Source organism: Oncorhynchus keta, chromosome 12 (genome assembly GCF_023373465.1).
Source record: "Oncorhynchus keta strain PuntledgeMale-10-30-2019 chromosome 12, Oket_V2, whole genome shotgun sequence".
In the NCBI taxonomy this organism is placed as follows: Eukaryota; Metazoa; Chordata; class Actinopteri; order Salmoniformes; family Salmonidae; genus Oncorhynchus; species Oncorhynchus keta.
The window spans coordinates 42,053,227-42,074,195 of record NC_068432.1 but is presented as its reverse complement, the minus strand read 5'-3'; the positions used below and the strand labels follow the sequence as shown (position 1 = coordinate 42,074,195).

At 42.4% G+C, this 20,969-nt stretch overlaps 1 protein-coding gene across 4 annotated transcripts in view; it reads left to right on the top strand.

The window, feature by feature from the left end:
• The window catches only part of cntnap3 (contactin associated protein family member 3), a 221,017-nt gene extending 200,559 nt beyond the window's left edge, over positions 1 to 20,458 (top strand). For 3 of the 4 annotated variants that reach the window (XM_052458344.1, XM_052458341.1, XM_052458343.1), the window contains 5 exons: positions 4,499 to 4,632; positions 13,598 to 13,685; positions 17,109 to 17,327; positions 18,146 to 18,217; positions 19,192 to 20,458. In XM_052458344.1, coding sequence (XP_052314304.1) covers positions 4,499 to 4,632; positions 13,598 to 13,685; positions 17,109 to 17,327; positions 18,146 to 18,217; positions 19,192 to 19,391 — 713 coding nt within the window. In that variant the 3' untranslated portion in view covers positions 19,392 to 20,458. The remainder of the gene's footprint in view (positions 1 to 4,498; positions 4,633 to 13,597; positions 13,686 to 17,108; positions 17,328 to 18,145; positions 18,218 to 19,191) is intronic. The other variant, XM_052458342.1, reaches the window with a different exon arrangement.
• The last annotated feature ends 511 nt before the right edge of the window (positions 20,459 to 20,969 follow it).

Genomic DNA, 20,969 nt, shown 5'->3' with positions numbered 1-20,969 from the left:
CTGCATATCGATGGGAGAATCTGTGGCCAGGAACATAAAATCAGAAATCATAATGCCACAAAGGGGTGGACAATTTCAAAAAGCTGGTGACTGGCTATAGCTGCAAAAGAAAAACCCTATGCTGGCCACTTGTGATATTCTTCAACATCTTGGACATTTCGGCGTACAACGCGTTTGTCAACTGGATGGCATTGAACCCAGATTGGAACAGAGGGAAGCTCCAGAGGAGACGGCTCTTTCTTGAGGAGCTGGGCAACAAGAAGAAGCATTGCGATGTGTGTGGACCCAAGAAGGACAGGAAAACAAGGACACATGCATCAAGTGCAAGAAATACATTTGCAACACACACACAGAAAAACTCTGTCCCTCATGTGTTTTGTAGACCGGGGTGCTCATTTATCATTTCCATAAAATACTGAATGTAAAATTTGTTCTTCCAATTTGTTCAGTTCAAAACAATAAACATCATTAGTGATGAAAACCATGTTTTATTTATATTTGTTCGAGATGAACATGATTTATTCCACCCATGTCTTGATTATAATAGTTTTTTGTTTACAAAAATCACATTTTATCAAAAATAACCTGCGAACATTGGCTGAATAACAAAAACATGAACACCATGCAAGGGTTAAGTAGATAATGTTAGCTACAACATGGTCAAAAACTAACTGCAGAGGTTAAAGAAACTCAAAGTGTAGTGGGTGTTTAAGAAGTTTGATATTCTCTACTGTATAGAAGTTGCAGTAAGACTGCCTCTACATTACCATGTACTGTACTGCAGTGGAGGCTGGTGAGGAAGGGGACGGCTCACTTCATTCCAGCCATCTATATAAGGTGGCCTCCCCTCACCAGCCTCCACTGCTATGCTGTATGTCTAACGAATATGCAATTCAAAAAGGTTGCTTCTGATACATGTTTTTTATGGTCCTGAGAAGTGTGATGGACTGCCAAGTGTGTTACTGTGGAGTGTACAGTCATTCAGTTAGTTAACGCACTTCTTCCTGAACGATCGTCCAATTAGAGCTCAGTGAGCGGTTGTTCTCGGAAACCCTGGATAGCTTCTTCTCCGAGTGGTCAGCGACGCCCCACTGGCAGACAGTCTACACTCTGCCCATGTCAATGTGTGGCAGTAATTGTGGCCTATCTAATGTGATGGTCCTCTACTTGAATATAGGAATGGGCCCTTTCCACTTACATAAGAGTTTCTTTTACCTAGGGCACAAATCATAAAATGGCTCAAATACTCCTGTACCTTACAGTGCCTCAGTAATTGTAGACTTTCTGATATGATGGCCCTCTGCTTTAATCGAAGAATGGGCCCTCGCCCTCATTTTATAAAATAGTTGTTTAATTTGTCCTATGGCACAAATCATGTTAATGTCTATTTAACACTCTTACCCTCTCAAATATTATTTTCTTTCACGTGGATGTGTTTAACTAGTTCATGTTTTATTAACACTGAACAAAAATATAAATGTAACATGCAACAATGTGAAATATTTTATTGAGTTACAGTTCATATAAGGAAATCAGTCAATTGAAATACATTCATTAGGCCCAATCTATGGATTTCACATGACTGTGTATACAGCTATGCATCTGTTGGTCACAGATACCTTTTTAAAAAAAGGTAGGGCCGTGGATCGGAAAATCAGTCACTATCTGCTGTGACCACCATTTACCGCATGCAGCGCGACACATCCCCTTCGCATAGAGTTGAACAGGCTGCTGATTGTGGCCTGTGGAATGTTGTCCCACTCCTCTTCAATGGCTGTGCAAAGTTGCTTGATATTGGTGGGATCTCGAACACGCTGTCGTACATGTCGATCCAGAGCATCCAAGCTCAGTGGTGAGTATGCAGGCCATGGAAGAACTGGGACATTTTTAGCTTCCAGGAATTGTGTACAGATCCTTGCGACATGGGGCCGGGCATTACCATGCTGAAACATGAGGTGATGCGGCAGATGAATGGCACTACAATGGGCCTTGCCACGGTATCTCTGTGCATTCAAATTGCCATTGATAAAATGCAATTGTGTTCGTTGTGCATAGCTTATGCCTGCCTATATCATAACCGACCCCCACCATGGGGCACTCTGTTCACAACGTTGACATCACCAAACCACTCGCCCACACAACGACATAAACGCTGTCTGCCATTTGCTCGGTACAGTTGAAACTGGGATTAATCCGTGAAGAGTGTGCCAACCTCTTACACTTCTCCAGCCTGCCAGTGGCCATCAAAGGTGAGCATTTGCCCACTGAAGTCGGTTAAAATGCCGATCTGCAGTCAGGTCAACTTCAACAATAATCAACACTATTTAATTACAGACCGTGACTGACAAGACCCTGGTGAGGACAATGAGCCCGCAGATGAGCTTCCCTGAGATGGTTTCTGACAGTTCGTGCAGAGATTATTCAGTTGTGGAAACCCACAGTTTCATCAGCTGTCTGGGTGGCCGGTCTCAGACGATCTCGCAGGTGAAGAGGCCAGATGTGGAGGTCCTGGGCTGGCATGGTCTGTGCTTGGGAGGCCGGTAGGACATATTGGCAAATTCTCTAAAACGGCATTGGAGGCGTCTTATGGTAGAGAAATTAACATTCAATTCTCTGGCAAAAGCTCTGGTGAACATTCCTGCAGTTAGCATTTCAATTGCACACTCCCTCAACTTGAGACATCTGCGGCATTGTGTGACGAAACATTTAAGCGTGGCCTTTTATTGTAGGTTGAGCATGAACCTGTAGGTTCATGCTCTACAACATCCGCAGAGTACGACCCTGCCTCACACAGGAAGCGGCGCAGGTCCTAATCCAGGCACTTGTCATCTCCCGTCTGGATTACTGCAACTCGCTGTTGGCTGGGCTCCCTGCCTGTGCCATTAAACCCCTACAACTCATCCAGAACGCCGCAGCCCGTCTGGTGTTCAACCTTCCCAAGTTCTCTCACGTCACCCCGCTCCACCGCTCTCTCCACTGGCTTCCAGTTGAAGCTCGCATCCGCTACAAGACCATGGTGCTTGCCTACGGAGCTGTGAGGGGAACGGCACCTCAGTACCTCCAGGCTCTGATCAGGCCCTGCACCCAAACAAGGGCACTGCGTTCATCCACCTCTGGCCTGCTCGCCTCCCTACCACTGAGGAAGTACAGTTCCCGCTCAGCCCAGTCAAAACTGTTCGCTGCTCTGGCCCCCCAATGGTGGAACAAACTCCCTCACAGGACAGCGGAGTCAATCACCACCTTCCGGAGACACCTGAAACCCCACCTCTTTAAGGAATACCTAGGATAGGATAAGTAATCCTTCTCACCCCCCCCCCCCTAAAAGATTTAGATGCACTATTGTAAAGTGGCTGTTCCACTGGATGTCATAAGGTGAATGCACCAATTTGTAAGTCGCTCTGGATAAGAGCGTCTGCTAAATGTAAATGTAAATGTAATTGTCCCCCGCACAAGGTGCACCTGTGTAATGACCATGCCGTTTAATCAGCTTCTTGATATGCTTCACCTGTCAGGGGGATGGATTATCTTGGCAAAGGATAAATTCTCACTAACAGGGAGGTAAACAAATATGTGCACAAAATTTGACATAAATACATTTTTGTGCATATGAATAATTTCTTGGATCTTTTATTTCAGCTCATGAAACATGATATCAACACTTTACATGTTGCATTTGTATTTTCGTTCAGTATATTATTTGTACCCCCAATCCCTCCATGAAGAATTCTAATTATGTTATTGTAATTGTCATGAAGGGCTTTCATGTTGGCTTAATGATAAAAAGACACCTTTGTAATGAAGTGATAATTTGTGTGCTGCAGCATCAGTGAGAATGTGTTTTTTAAGCGATGTAATACATTTCAAATTTGTCCATTCATCTGAATGTGAATGCTTAGTTTGGTGCTGACTGACAATACAAACACAACCGTGTATTACTCAGAGCCCCTCAGATACATCATTCCCTGCAAATTATGAAAATTAATTTGATTTATTATCTCTGTTATTGATAGGGAATTAAAGATTAATCCGCTTAGTACAGGGTTTTCAAAACTCGGTCCTGGGGACCCCAAGGCTGCACATTTTTGTTTTTGCCCTAGCATAAAATGTCAGTTAATTATAATCAACATAATAATTCCCATACCCTGTTGCTGCAGGATTATTCTCCTGTTGTACAAATTGGCTCAATTTAAGATCCTACATCTGTACTGCTGTAAAAAAAAAATATATATATATATATATATATATATATATATATATATATATTTTCTGGGTTCATTGTGAATGCTGCACATGTAGAAGTGATATTGTTCAGTGGCTGTCTGCATTTAAATGGTGTTGATTATTGTTCAAGTTTCATCTCTATGGGAGTTTCAGTTAACTTTAGTCCTGGACTAAAAGGGTCTTTCAAATGAGAATATTTTAATCTGTTTCTGGACAACTGTCCCATAATGTGTCTGAAAGTTACCTGGTATTAAAGCTGTCTCTATATCTCTCAAAGGTTACCTGGACGTTAAATACAAGCTGCAGAACAGTAGAGATGCTGAGGTGTTCAGGACCAGCGTTAAGAACCTGGCCAACGGACAACTTCACAGAGTCTCCATCAGAAGGCTTTCAGAGACTGTCAGTGTTCAGGTAATTTATTCCCTCACTGTTCAGGTAACTTATTTAACTTATTCTGTCCCTATTCAAGTAACTTATTCTGTCCATGTTCAGGTAACTTATTCTGTCAGCATTCAGGTAACTTATTCTGTCACCGTTCAGGTAACTTTTCTGTCACTGCTCAGGTAAATTTTTCTGTCACTGTTCAGGTAATTTATTCTGTCACTATTCAGGTAACTTATTCTCATTCGAAATTAAGTAAAGCTGAGCAGTTACCTTGGTGCAGTGGATCTCTTCCTTAGGTACTAGTACCCCTGGGGGTACCTGGCATATCCACAAGGGGTACTTGGGAATATTCATAAAAACATAGGCCTAAAAATTGGTTGCACATGAGGAGGTTCTGCAGGCAGAAAAAAACGTAATTGGGTGTAGCATAATGTAAAAATATTGAGAATCACTGCCTTGAATGTCAGCAAGGGGTATTTAAAGTCAAGTAGGCCTATATGTAATGTAACTAACCTGCTGAGCTGTAAATGTAAGTGTATACATGTTAGCAGTGTGGGATATTTATCATGGTGAGTAAAACTAATTCAAAAGGAAAATAACATTACTCCCAACAGATTTAAATATACAGTGAGATGTGATACCACTTGAGGATAGTGGATAAAGAGTGATGCAGGTTCTTTCTATAGTGTAGTTCTACCTCTTGGGACTCTGTATCTATCATGGAGTCCAAGTTCTTTGCTAACCTCACATGAGAAGCCAACCCTACAGATGTTGGATCTTAATTTGAGCCAGTTTGCGACATCAGGGAAATACTGACCCAACTCCAGCCACTTTAATAATGGGAATTGATGGGAAATGATGTAAATATATCACTAGCCACTTTAAACAATGCTACCTTATATGATGTTACTTACCCTACATTATTCATCTCATATGCATACGTATATACTGTACTCTACATCATTGACTGCATCCTTATGTAATACATGTATCACTAGCCACTTTAACTATGCCACTTTGTTTACTTTGTCTACATACTCATCTCATATGTATATACTGTACTCTATATCATCTACTGCATCCTTATGTAATACATGTATCACTAGCCACTTTAACTATGCCACTTTGTTTACTTTGTCTACATACTCATCTCATATGTATATACTGTACTCGATACCATCTACTGTATGCTGCTCTGTACCATCACTCATTCATATATCCTTATGTACATATTCCTTATCCCCTTACACTGTGTACAAGACAGTAGTTTTTGAATTGTTAGTTAGATTACTTGTTGGTTATCACTGCATTGTCGGAACTTGAAGCACAAGCATTTCGCTACACTCGCATTAACATCAGCTAACCATGTGTATGTGACAAATAAAATTTGATTTGATTTGATAATCCGACAGCAACAGGAAATAATTATTCAGATTATGTGTAATGGTCATTGATGAAAAACACCAGGATACTTTTTAAACCTCAAATACACTACAAGTTTTTCCTGCATTGCAGGAATGTTCTCCTGCCACAGGGTCATCAAATTAAGATCCTACATATGTATCTATCATCAAGTCCAAGCCCTTTGCACAGCAGGACACAAACCCAGGCCTTGCTCCAGAGCTGTACTTACTCAGAATGCATAGACACATTCCAACTCTCAGTCGTTATGTAGGCCCACTCATTCACAATTCAGAGACATTTCAGGCAACATGAATGATTCTAAATAATTAAAGGAATAGGATGGCAAACAAGAGAACAGTAGAGCGAAATCGATAAAGTTTTAGCGTAAGGGACTGAAATCTGTGAGGAGACTGAACACATATTTTAAGAATTGTAACAACAAAGGTGGTCGACATTCTTCTTTTCAGACATTCTTCTTTTCAGACATTCTTCTTTTCAGACATTCTTCTTTTCAGACATTCTTCTTTTCAGACATTCTTCTTTTCAGACATTCTTCTTTTCAGACATTCTTCGACAGACATGGAAAGCAAGTTGCGTTTTTTACCCCATATAGTAAAATGTATTATTTAGATCATTCTGTATTCCTGTTTGGCATTGCCCTGATGTGATCTGAAACTGCCACTAGTTAACATGATATTAACCCCACCGCATCACCCGTAGCTATTTTTAATTACAGTTTAATGTTCTTAACTAAGTGCTCTGCAATACAAATGGAAGGTCATGGCTTGCTGGGTATTTGCTGAAGCAAGGTAAAGTCTATATCGCCTGGGATCATCCTGTATTAACCCTTCTTTGAGAATTTGAACTACAGTACAGCAACCCAACTATAACAGCAAGGCCATACAAACGCCCACATTTAGACACCCCATTTATAAACCTCTTAGAGAAGGGGGCGAGTCCAATATGTTGGACAATTTTAATGCACTTCCCTTCCATAGTAATCACTTAGTGGACCGCACACTTAGAGGTGTTTACTTCCATGTTTCCGACCCCCCAACATGTACTAGTCTGACTAGTCCAGTAAAAGGAATATGATAACGCACACCCAGTGGTGTAGAGTAACTAAGTCAAATACATCAAAAGGGACCCAACATGTACTAGTCTGACTAGTCCAGTAAAAGGAATATGATAACGCACACCCAGTGGTGTAGAGTAACTAAGTCAAATACATCAAAAGGGACCCAACATGTACTAGTCTGACAAAGTCCAGTAAAAGGAATATGATAACGCACACCCAGTGGTGTAGAGTAACTAAGTAAAATACTCTCTCTCCAGATGAAATCTTGCGTCTTGTGACGGCCGGCCGCCCAACAACCTGCCCGCTTGACCCTATCCCCTCCTCTCTTCTCCAGACCATTTCCGGAGACCTTCTCCCTTACCTCACCTCGCTCATCAACTCATCCCTGACCGCTGGCTACGTCCCTTCCGTCTTCAAGAGAGCGAGAGTTGCACCCCTTCTGAAAAAACCTACACTCGATCCCTCCGATGTCAACAACTACAGACCAGTATCCCTTCTTTCTTTTCTCTCCAAAACTCTTGAACGTGCCGTCCTTGGCCAGCTCTCCCGCTATCTCTCTCAGAATGACCTTCTTGATCCAAATCAGTCAGGTTTCAAGACTAGTCATTCAACTGAGACTGCTCTTCTCTGTATCACGGAGGCGCTCCGCACTGCTAAAGCTAACTCTCTCTCCTCTGCTCTCATCCTTCTAGACCTATCGGCTGCCTTCGATACTGTGAACCATCAGATCCTCCTCTCCACCCTCTCCGAGTTGGGCATCTCCGGCGCGGCCCACGCTTGGATTGCGTCCTACCTGACAGGTCGCTCCTACCAGGTGGCGTGGCGAGAATCTGTCTCCTCACCACGCGCTCTCACCACTGGTGTCCCCCAGGGCTCTGTTCTAGGCCCTCTCCTATTCTCGCTATACACCAAGTCACTTGGCTCTGTCATAACCTCACATGGTCTCTCCTATCATTGCTATGCAGACGACACACAATTAATCTTCTCCTTTCCCCCTTCTGATGACCAGGTGGCGAATCGCATCTCTGCATGTCTGGCAGACATATCAGTGTGGATGACGGATCACCACCTCAAGCTGAACCTCGGCAAGACGGAGCTGCTCTTCCTCCCGGGAAGGACTGCCCGTTCCATGATCTCGCCATCACGGTTGACAACTCCATTGTGTCCTCCTCCCAGAGCGCTAAGAACCTTGGCGTGATCCTGGACAACACCCTGTCGTTCTCAACTAACATCAAGGTGGTGGCCCGTTCCTGTAGGTTCATGCTCTACAACATCCGCAGAGTACGACCCTGCCTCACACAGGAAGCGGCGCAGGTCCTAATCCAGGCACTTGTCATCTCCCGTCTGGATTACTGCAACTCGCTGTTGGCTGGGCTCCCTGCCTGTGCCATTAAACCCCTACAACTCATCCAGAACGCCGCAGCCTGTCTGGTGTTCAACCTTCCCAAGTTCTCTCACGTCACCCCGCTCCTCCGCTCTCTCCACTGGCTTCCAGTTGAAGCTCGCATCCGCTACAAGACCATGGTGCTTGCCTACGGAGCTGTGAGGGGAACGGCACCTCAGTACCTCCAGGCTCTGATCAGGCCCTACACCCAAACAAGGGCACTGCGTTCATCCACCTCTGGCCTGCTCGCCTCCCTACCACTGAGGAAGTACAGTTCCCGCTCAGCCCAGTCAAAACTGTTCGCTGCTCTGGCCCCCCAATGGTGGAACAAACTCCCTCACGACGCCAGGACAGCGGAGTCAATCACCACCTTCCGGAGACACCTGAAACCCCACCTCTTTAAGGAATACCTAGGATAGGATAAAGTAATCCTTCTCACCCCCCCCCCCCTTAAAAGATTTAGATGCACTATTGTAAAGTGGCTGTTCCACTGGATGTCATAAGGTGAATGCACCAATTTGTAAGTTGCTCTGGATAAGAGCGTCTGCTAAATGACTTAAATGTAAATGTAAATGTAAAATACATCAAAAGGGATACCTAGTCAGTTGTACAACTGAATGCCTTCAACTGAAATGTGCCTCTGAATCAGAGAGGTTGGGGGGCTGCCCTAATTGCCATCCACAGCACCCATGGAACATCAGGTTAATTGCCTTGCTCAGGGTTGAACGACAGATTTGTACCTTGTCACCTCGGGGATTCTATCCAGCAACCTTTCGGTTACTGGCCCAACGCTCTAACCATTAGGCTATCTGAAATATTACTTTTTGCAGTATCTGTACTTCACTTTACTATCTATGTTTTTGACAACTTTTCCTTTTACTTCACTACATTCCTAAAGAAAATATGTACTTTTTACTCCATACATTTTCCCTGACTTCCAAAAGTACTTGTTACATTTAGAATGCTCAGACAGGACAGCAATATGATTCAGAGGGATTGGGTTAAATGCAGAAGACACTTTTCAGTTGATGGCATTCAGTTGTACAACTGACTTGGTATGTCCCTTTCCCTTGCAATATGGTTACATTTGCGCACTTATCAATATAACACAGTCATCCCAACTGCCTCTGATCTGGTGGACTCACTAAACACAAATAGAGTGTTGGAGTGGGCCCCTGTCTGTCCATAAATAAACAAATAATAATAAGCATGCTGACTAGTTTGCTTAATATATGGAATTTGACAATGACTTTTTACTTGTATTCAAGTATGACAATTGAGTACTTTTTCTATCTCTGTACTTAAGTACATTTAAAACCATAGACTTTAAGACTTACTCAACTATTATTTTACTTTATGACTTTTACTCAAGTCATCTTTACTTGAGTATGACAATTGAGTACTTTTTCTACCACTGCGGACACCCAAACATGTTTTATAGAGGTGCTGGTTGGTCTCCTAACCAGTTGTGCTATTATGTGTTTTTTTTCACGATATTTGTAAATTATTTTGTACATATTGTTTCTGCAACCGTATCTTACGGAAGAAAAGACCTTCTGGATATCAGGACAGCGATCACTCACCTCGGATTAGATAAAGATTTCTTCTTCAACAACAACAACCACAACAACAAGCAGGACTCACACGATATTCTCCAAACACCCCAGAGGGCAGACATCCAAATTATTCGCAAAAAGAAGCGACGCTGAGGACAAAGAGCCGGATGCCTCGTCCGGACCCGCAGAAGGGAACTAGGAAAGCTGCCGTTACCGTCAATATTACTCGCCAACGTGTGATCATTGGACAATTAACTAGACTAGGTATGATCACGAATATCCTGACCAAGATTAAAAACTGTAATATCCTATGCTTCACGGAATCGTGGCTGAATGACGACATGGATATTCAGCTAGCGGGATACACGCTGCACCGGCAGGATAGAACAGCACACTCCAGTAAGACTGTGCATATTTGTAAACAACAGCTGGTGCACGAAATCTAAGGAAGTATCTAGATTTTGCTCGCCTGAATTTGAGTATATTGTGATAAACTGCAGGCCACACTACTTGCCTAGAGAGTTCTCAGCTATACTTTTCGTGGCTGTTTATATACCACCACAGACAGATGCTGGCACTAAGACCACTCTCAGTCAGCTGTATAAGGAAATAATCAAACAGGAAACCACTCACCCAGAGGCGGCGCTCCTAGTGACCGGAGACTTTAACGCAGGGAAATGTTAAACATGCAACCAGAAGAAAATCAAATCTAGATCACCTGTACTCCACACACAGAGATGCGCACAAAGCTCTCCCTTGCCATCCATTTTTGGTAAATCCAACCACAACTCTATCCTCCTGATTCCTGCTTACAAGCAAAAATTAAAGCAGGAAGCACCAGCCTATAGACTCGGCCTATAAAAAAATGGTCAGATGAAGCAGATGCTAAACTACTGGACTGCTTTGCTATCACAGACTGGAACATGTTCTGGGATTCTTCCGATGACATTGAGGAATACACCACATCAGTCACTGGCTTTATCAATAAGTGCATTGAGGACGTCATCCCCACAGTGACTGTACGTACATACCCCAACCAGAAGCCATGGATAACAGGCAACATTCGCACTGAGCTAAAGGGTAGAGCTGCCGCTTTCAAGGTGCGGGACTCTAACCCGGAAGCTTACAAGAAATCCCGCTATGTCCTGCGACGAATCATCAAACAGGCAAATCGTCAATACAGGGCTAAGATTGAATCATACTACACAGGCTCCGACGCTCGTCGGATGTGGCAGGGCTTGTAAACTATTACAGACTACAAAGGGAAGCACAGCCGCGAGTGGCCCAGTGACACGATCGTACCAGATGAGCTAAATCACTTCTATGCTCGCTTCGAGGCAAGCAACACTGAGGCATGCATGAGAGCATCAGCTGTTCCGGACGGCTGTGTGATCACGCTCTAGCCGACGTGAGTAAGACCTTTAAACAGGTCAACATACACAAGTCTGCGGGACTAGACGGATTACCAGGACGTGTGCTCCGGGCATGTGCTGACCAACTGGTAGGTGTCTTCACTGACATTTTCAATATGTCCCTGATTGAGTCTGTAATACCAACATGCTTCAAGCAGACCACCATAGTCCCTGTGCCCAAGAACACAAAGACAGCCTGCCAAAATAACTACAGAGCTGTAGCACTCACGTCTGTAGCCATGACGTGCTTTTAAAGGCTTGTAATGGCTCACATCAACACCATTATCCCAGAAACCCTAGACCCACTCCAATTTGCATACCGCCCAAACAGATCCACAGATGATGCAATCTCTATTGCACTCCACACTGCCCTTTCCCACCTTGAAAAAAGGAACACCTATGTGAGAATTCTGTTCATTGACTACAGCTCAGCGTTCAACACCATAGTGTCCTCAAAGCTCATCACCAAGCTAAGGATCCTGGCACTAAACACCTCCCTCTGCAATTGGATCCTGGACTTCCTTGACAGGCCGCCCCCAGGTGGTGAGGATAGGTAGCAACACATCTGCCACGCTGATCCTCAACACCCCAAGGGTGCGTGCTCAGTCCCCTCCTGTACTCCCTGTTCACCCACGACTACATGGCCAGGCACGACTCCAACACCATCATTTAGGTTGCTGACAACACAACAGCGGTAGGCCTGATCACCGACAACAACGAGACAGCCTATAGGGAGGAGGTCAGAGACCTGGCCGGGTGGTGCCAGAATAACAACCTATCACTCAACGTAACCAAGACTAAGGAGATGATTGTGGACTACAGGAAAAGGAGCACCGAGCACGTCCCCATTCTCATCGACGGGGCTGGAGTGGAGCAGGTTGAGAGCTTCAAATTCCTTGGTATCCACATCAACAACAAACTAGAATGGTCCAAACATACCAATACAGTCGCGAAGAGGGCACGACAAAGCCTATTCCCCCTCAGGAAACTAAACTGAGATCCTCAAAAGGTTCTACAGCTGCAACATCGAGAGCATCCTGACCAGTTGCATCACTGCCTGGTACGGCAATTGCTCGGCCTCCGACCGCAAGGCACTTCAGAGAGTAGTGCGTACGGCCCAGTACATCACTGGGGCAAAGTTGCCTGCCATCCAGGACCTCTACACAAGGTGGTGTCAGAGGAAGGCCCTAAAAATTGTTCAAGACCCCAGCCACCCCAGTCATAGACTGTTCCCTCTACCACTGCATGGCAAGCGGTACCGGAGTGCTAAGTCTATGACAAAAAGGCTTCTCAACAGTTTTTACCCCCGAAGCCATAAGACTCCTGAACAGGTAACCAAATGGTTACCCAGACTATTTGCATTGTGTACCACCCCCCAAGCCCTCTTTTATGCTACTGCTACTCTCTGTTTGTCTTATTTGCATAGTCACTTTAACTATACATTCATGTACATACTACCTAGATTGGCCTGACAAACCAGTGCTCCCGCACATTGGCTTACCGGGCTATCTGCATTGTGTCCCACCACCCGCCAACCCCTCTTTTTACGCTTCTGCTACTCTCTGTTCATCATGTATGCATAGTCACTTTAACGATACCTACATGTACATACTACCTCAATCAGCCTGACTAACAGGTGTCTGTATATAGCCCTGCTAGTCTTTTTCCAATGTATTTTTACTGTTGTTTTATTTCTTTACTTACCTACACACACACACACACACACACACACACACACACACACACACACACACACACACACACACACACACACACACACACACACACACACACACACACACACACACACACACACACATACCTTTTTTTCACACCATTGGTTAGAGCCTGTAAGTAAGCATTTCACTGTAAGGTTTACACCTGTTGTATTCGGCGCACGTGACAAATAAACTTTGATTTGATTTGAACGAGAAACTTTCCAAGCTATTTCACTACTTTCTTTTTTTAGTTGAATGACAAATACTAAACAGCCAAGTGATAATGTGTTTAAAGAACTTTGAGGAGCAGGATTTAATTAAACAGTCTACATGAAAGAGTACATTCTCCATCATCTGAAAGTGTTAATTGTCTTTTTTTAAATCCCCAATTTGACCTTTCGACAAAGTGTTTACAGGTCCTATTCTGCAATTTGTTTCAGATTGACCAGCACGAAAGGGAAGACTTCAATCTCACATCTGATGCAGAATTCAATGCTATCAAGTCAGTTGTCCTGGGGAAAGTGCATGGTGAGTTATAGAAGACTCCATTCAAATGACGAAGAAGGCCGTTTAAGTTAAAACTTGCAAAGAAATTGTGATTTAATATAGAGCTCAGAGGTGTTTCGCTGTATGTTTCAATCACAGAACTGGAGAGCTCGTGAGGATCCCTCCTGTCTGAAGCTTTTACATAAAGCTTGTTAAAATGACAAAGATTGTTCAAATGAAAATATGATGACAGATATTCTTTAGCTCTAATAGAGAGAGAATTGCTCCCATACGTATGTAATAATTATCAATTATTATGTTTATTTTTTTGTTCACTCAGGTAATCACAGTTCGACATGACATGTTATCATCGGAGCGTTGTTGTGTGTCTGTTTACTTAAAATCTGAATAATATCGTCTTTATGTGTAATTATTGTCTATCCCCTGCTTTGGAAATAGGCCACTTTATGAAGGCCTATTGCTAATGTCTTTGTTTTAAAATAGGAGGCCTGCTTTCAGTTGTAATGAGGAATGATTAAAGGAAACAGACACATAAAATACAGCAGTTACAGTTGTACAGTACATTCTGATACAATATAATTAACAAAATATTCCATGTCAAGTGGAAATAATACTCCCATACTATGCCTGTATACAAAAATACACAATGCACTGCTACTCATTTCAGATGCAAATCCATTTCTATCCATATGTAACAATGTCAAGAATGTCACAATAATAAGTTAAACAGTAGCTACTGTGATATTGTTATTGACTTATTCAGGAACTTTCAAAAAACTCCATTAGTTTAAAGTCAGACTAACCCAAAAGCTCCATTGGTCTAAAATCAGACTTATCCAACAGCTCCATTGGTCTAAAGTCAGACTAATTCAACAGCTCCATTAATCTGAAATTAGACTAATCCAACAGCTCCATTGGTCTAAAGCCAGACTAATCCAAAAGCTCCATTGGTCTAAAGTCAGACTAATCCAAAAGCTCTATTAGTATAAAGTCAGACTAATCCAAAAGCTCCATTGGTATAAAGTCAGACTAATCCGAAAGCTCCATTAGTATAAAGTCAGACTAATCCAAAAGCTCCATTAGTATAAAGTCAGACTAATCCAAAAGCTCCATTAGTATAAAATCAGACTAATCCAGTAGCTGTAGGGTATAATGACTCGTGGGGCTAAGGGGTCTGCCCTCTGGCTCTCCGGTCATCCGGCACATACATGCTCTGTGGTAGTGGAATGTAATCTCAGATGCCATGGACCATGTTAAAGCGTGACCGGGTCCTCCCCATACTTTCTTTTCTAACCCCGCCACAGTATGTGTGTCATATCAGGATCAAAGAGCTGGCATGAAAGTGGATTCTGTGTCATTCCCAGCGACGCCTGTCATCAATCACGCTAACAAATTGAAATGTAGTGTGTGTGTGTGTGTGTGTGTGTGTGTGTGTGTGTGTGTGTGTGTGTGTGTGTGTGTGTGTGTGTGTGTGTGTGTGTGTGTGTGTGTGTGTGTGTGTGTGTGTGTGTGTGTGTGTGTGTGTGTGTGTGTGTGTGTGTGAGACTTGCTATTGAAAAGGCCGCCATAGGCAGGCCTGGCTCTCAAAAGACAGGCTGTGCACAATGCCCACAAAATGAGGTGGAAACTGAGCTGCACCTCCTGCCAAATGTATGACCATATTAGAGACACATATTTCCCTCAGATTACACAAATATTCCACAAAGAATTCGAAAAAAAACAAACCCAATGTTGATAAACTCCCACATCTACTGGGTGAAATACCACAGTGTGCCGTCACAATAGCAGTATTTGTAACCTGTTGCCACAAGAAAAGGGCAACCAGTGTAGAACGAACACCATTGTAAATACAACCCATATTTATGTTTATTTATTTTCCCCTTTGTACTTGAACTATTTGCAAACAAAATGACATTTGAAATGCCTTTATTCTTTTGGAACGTTTGTGAGTAATGTTTAATGTTCATTTTTATTGTTTATTTCACTTTAGTTTATTATCTACTTCACTTGCTTTGGCAATGTTCACATATGTTTCCCATTCCAATAAAGCCTCTAAATTAAAATTGAAGAGAGAGACAGAGAGAGACAGAGAGAGACAGAGAGAGACAGAGAGAGACAGAGAGAGACAGAGAGAGAGACACAGAGAGAGACAGACAGAGAGAGAGACAGAGAGAGAGACAGAGAGAGAGACAGAGAGAGAGACAGAGAGAGAGACAGAGAGGTGAGGCCTGACTGAGGAGAAATAGCTCCCCTGTTGTATGAAGGGAAAGTTACAGTCAGGATACAGTAGCTTGTGTGATGCAGTACAATGCCATCGGCTCACTGACTTCTTTAAGAAAGGTAAAGGGGAAAGGGGGATACTTAGTCAGTTGTACATCTGAATGCCTTCAACGGAAATATGTCTTAATCAACATCCATGTCTTTGGGCGCTCGGGGAACAGTAGGTTAACTGCCTTGCTCAAGGGTACTGATAACCATGCAAATTCATACCATTAAATGCATAGTCACTTGGTCATTCTGAAGAGCCAGTGAGGCAGATACCCTGGCAAATGTAGGGTTTTACTGGATATTAGCCAGTCAAATGGAAGCAGTGTTACTGGGGTCTCTCATGATCTACTTTCAAATGGAAGCAGTGTTACTGGGGTCTCTCATTATCTACTTTCAAATGGAAGCAGTGTTACTGGGGTCTCTCATTATCTACTTTCAAATGGAAGCAGTGTTACTGGGGTCTCTCATTATCTACTTTCAAATGGAAGCAGTGTTACTGGGGTCTCTCATTATCTACTTTCAAATGGAAGCAGTGTTACTGGGGTCTCTCATTATCTACTTTCAAATGGAAGCAGTGTTACTTGGGTCTCTCATTATCTACTTTCAAATGGAAGCAGTGTTACTGGGGTCTCTCATTATCTACTTTCAAATATAAGCAGTGTTACTGGGGTCTCTCATTATCTACTTTAAAATGGAAGCAGTGTTACTGGGGTCTCTCATTATCTACTTTCAAATAGAAGCAGTGTTACTGGGGTCTCTCATTATCTACTTTGTTTATTGTGAGCTGAACTTTCTGCCTAATCAATCAGTATTACTCTGAAAGCAATGAATTCTAATTATTTTACCTTAGATTGATCAGTATACTGCACATTAGTGGGGGGCCGAGTATGTGCGGGTTTTTGCTCCTCCCTTGTACTTGATTGATGAAGTAAGATCACTAATTAGTAAGCACTCCCCTCACCTGGTTGACTAGGTCTTTATTGAAAGGGGAAAAACAAAAACCAGCAGACAATAGGCCATCCATGGATTGAGTTTGACACCCCTGATGTAGGGGATCTATTTTAATCTATACCATTATCCATTACAGTACGTAATGATCTGACTTACCTCTGATCTCACTGACTGTTTCTGCCTTTTTGGTTGTGTGCATGGGTGTGTGTGTGCGTTTGTGTTTAGAGTCTGGTGAGCTGGATCCAGAGATTGCCAGGCTGAATTCCCAAGGTTTCAGTGGCTGTCTGTCGGTGGTCCAGTTTAACTCCGCAGCCCCACTGAAGGCAGCGCTGCTTTCCCCCAACACCAGCCCAGTTATAGTGATTGGATCCCTAGAAGAGTCCACCTGTGGCTCCTCATCTCCAGCCAATCCCTACCCAGCTGAAACTACACACTCCCTATCAGGTAAGAGGGGAGGTGTCAAGTTCCCTATGATGGGCGGAGTCTGTGGTAATAGCGGGGACTTATGGTCACCCCTTTTCCATCTCTCTCTCTCTCTCTCTTCTGCTTGAGTGCCTTTTGTTTTTCTTTAATTCCACTTGAGAATCTACACTTTTTTCCAAACTGCTTTTTCAAACTTTATCAAGGGCCCATTTAATACATACACCATCTTCCTTGTTAATTAGATGAGAATGAAAGTGATTACATTGTGACAGATGAGTTCATTCATTTGGATGAGAGGCATTTCTCATTTGCATAATATTACTTCTGTGGTCCTCCTCATGCAGTTTAGGACTGAGGGTGTAGTGTTAAATGAATCCTGCATGGACTGATGACCCTTGATGTTACTGACTCTCTCTCTCTCTCTCTCTCTCTCTCTTCTGTCCCTTTCTTTTCTCTTCTCTCTTTCTCTTTCTACTCCTCTGTCTATATTTCTCTTTCTGCTGCCTCTCTCTCTTTCTGTGTATCTTTCTCTTTCTGCTGCCTCTCTCTCTTTCTGCTGCCTCTCTCTCTTTCTGTGTATATTTCTCTTTCTGCTGCCTCTCTCTCTTTCTGTGTATCTTTCTCTTTCTGCTGCCTCTCTCTCTTTCTGCTGCCTCTCTCACTATTTCTGTGTCTCTCTCTCTTTCTGTCTGTTTCCCTCCCGCTTCTCTGTCTTTCGGTCTCTCTCTTTCTGTGTCTCTCTCTTTCTCTCTCTCTATCTCTGTGTGTCTGTGTTTCTCTTGCTCGCTCTCTGTCTTTCTGTCTCTCTCTCTCTCAATCTCTGTCTCTCTCCACTGTAGATCATTTAGGTACAGTAGGTACTGGTGAGCTTATAGTCAATGCAATCAAGAGTGACTCTGCATTGATTGGAGGTAACGGGAACATGTTTCTCATGTGTTTCACTGTTATAGTGTCATAATAAACCATCCTTATATTGCATTCAGTAAAACAACATGTCAGACAAGAAATGATCCTGTTCAGAACATCTCACTTGCAAAACATATGTTTTTCTGAATGAGACAAACCTGGATAAATAAAAGTTAAATAAATATATACAAAGCTTTGAAGCGGTGGTTGATTAGGTTCCAGTTGGTTCAGTTGCTGGAATATAGAAAGTAGTTTAAAGTCCTCCTTATACAGGCTTACTCGGTGCCAAATGCACAAAGGACACCAAAACTAATTAAACGTTTAAAGAAATTATTTGCTGATTAAGGACGTTTTACAGCTATCTTCAAATATATTTTCATTTTCGAACCATTGTAATTTACCATTAAATTGAGTCTGGGTGTGTTCTGGTTTCCCAATAAGATGTATCCTTTTCTCTTGATAATGAAATGCACCATACATAGCATTGCAGTGTACAAGGGCTGTAGCTAAGGTTTATGAAATTAATGCCTGCTACGTTTGTGAGAATTGAACTGGAGATCTTTGTGCTGTGCCTTGTACAGAGATGAATTTACAGCTTTTAGAAGCTTGTGTAATAATGCCTTTTAGAGTTTAGATTAGCAACGGAAATTAGGCAGGCCGGGTAATAGCAATGAAATACCCACAAGAGAAATTGGCATATTATTTATCTTAAGGCCATAGACAAAATGTCGCAGAACTAAACTTGAGAATGCTGAGAAAGGAGTTAATGTGTTCTGAAAGCCACTGTGCTTTCTCTATTTTTGCTTCTGAAGAAGGAAACCCATAGAGATGTCACAATGTGAAATGATGTTAATTGGTTTCACGTTAGAAGTCTTCAGTGTTTTCCGTCTTAAAAAAGCACTTTAACAAAGTTTCTTTCTGTTTTCAAATGAGTGCTGTTTTGTTGTTTCCTGACTTAATGTTTTGTACTCCTTTGCAGGTGTGATTGCTGTGGTGATATTTGTGATTCTGTGTGCGTTGGCAATAATGGCAAGGTTCCTGTATCGACGGAAAGAGACATTCCACACCCAAGAACCCCAGGGAATCAAACCTGAGGCCGACAGTCCTGAATACCCTTTCCACAGTGAGCCCAACTCACAGAACATACTAAGTGAAAACCAAAAGGAGTATTTCATATAAGTCCAACTATTCACATCTCGATGTTGGACTAATCCAATGAATCTGATTAAGGAAGGACAAGCCTTGCCAAGCCCTAGAGACGTTAATTACGTTCACAGTACATTACACACACAGTACATGCAGTAAAAGACCATCAGCAACTGTCAAAACAAGATGGCTGACCAAGATTTGAAGAAGACAACAAATAATCTGTAAATGCATCCATGTATTGTGGTTTCAAGTAGTTACCACAGCCACAAAACCAAAATTGGCTATATCGTAAACAATAATGGAAACTAAAGTTTGCTTTTCGGTCTTAATTTAAGGTTAGGTTTAGGCATAAGGTTAGCAGTGTAGTTAAGGATTGGGTTAAGGTTAGGGTTAGGTTTGAAATCATATTTTAGAGAAATTGTAGCAATAGACTGGGTTTATGACTTTGTGGCTGTAGTAACTAGTGATGACCACATATTGTTTACTGTTTTTTGTACACACTGTTTGTACTGGTAATATGACACAAGTGTAGATGATAGACTTTGAAAGGTGTTGATACTGTCATTCATGGGAGTGTAAATATTCTTTGTAAATGTTGATTTAATTCATGTCTTTATAACAATCGCTGTCTAATATTCCTCTCCGGTGGTACAGTACTGAAAATATAATAATAATGCCTGGATGGATTTATACTGTATGTACTTGCAGTACGGTTATGAAGATGATACAATACATGTTTGGATTATTGAGTTGAAAGTATTTTGGTATTATGATGATGCAATTGCTTTATTGAGAGATTAAGATGTCTTAGCCATAGAGATTACCTCTAGAGCACACACAGTATATACTGTACTGTGTATTACAGTAATAACATCTCAAAATCTGTTAACCAAAATACATGAGAACATGTATTGAACAAACATATCGAATCAAACATCCCACTGACAAAACTTATGTAAATACAGTATTATGTTCCAAATGTTTGTTTTTTACTTCACTGTACTTCAGAAAGTTCCGTGGCAAGCATAAGCTGTAATTTTGTGTGCTTGCTCTGCATTATCCTTGATAAAAAATAAAAGCATAGCCATTTAACGGTTTTCTTTGAAACACTGCTTCCTTACCACCCACAGCTAGAACACTTTGACAGACCGAATTCTCAGAAAAGCTTTGAACGGAACTCACAACATTAGGCTCACTCTAAAACACTCTGGCTAATCACAACCTTCCTTTCACAAGGTGCTAATCTTTATGAGAATACACAGTTTCGTTTGTCAGACAGACAGACAGGTTTGGTGGGATTGGTGATTCATAGGAAGCAGAATGATAATCAGAGGAAGTTCATCTGAGACATGCTGACAGAGTCAGAGAAGAGGAGATGGATCTGATGAATGCCAACCTGTCTATCTGTCAGCATGCGTGTCTTCATTCGGTTCAAACAGCGGTACAGACTAGATCAGGAAGGTAAAGAGGAGAGGATTGTCGTCATCAGTTGCTGTTCATCACACAAACACTGCTCTGCTCTCTGTGTTAGTTGGAACCCTGGAGAACATAGCTAGTACTTTAAATGGAAGACGTTTGACCATTTCTACGACATTCTTTTCTTCCACG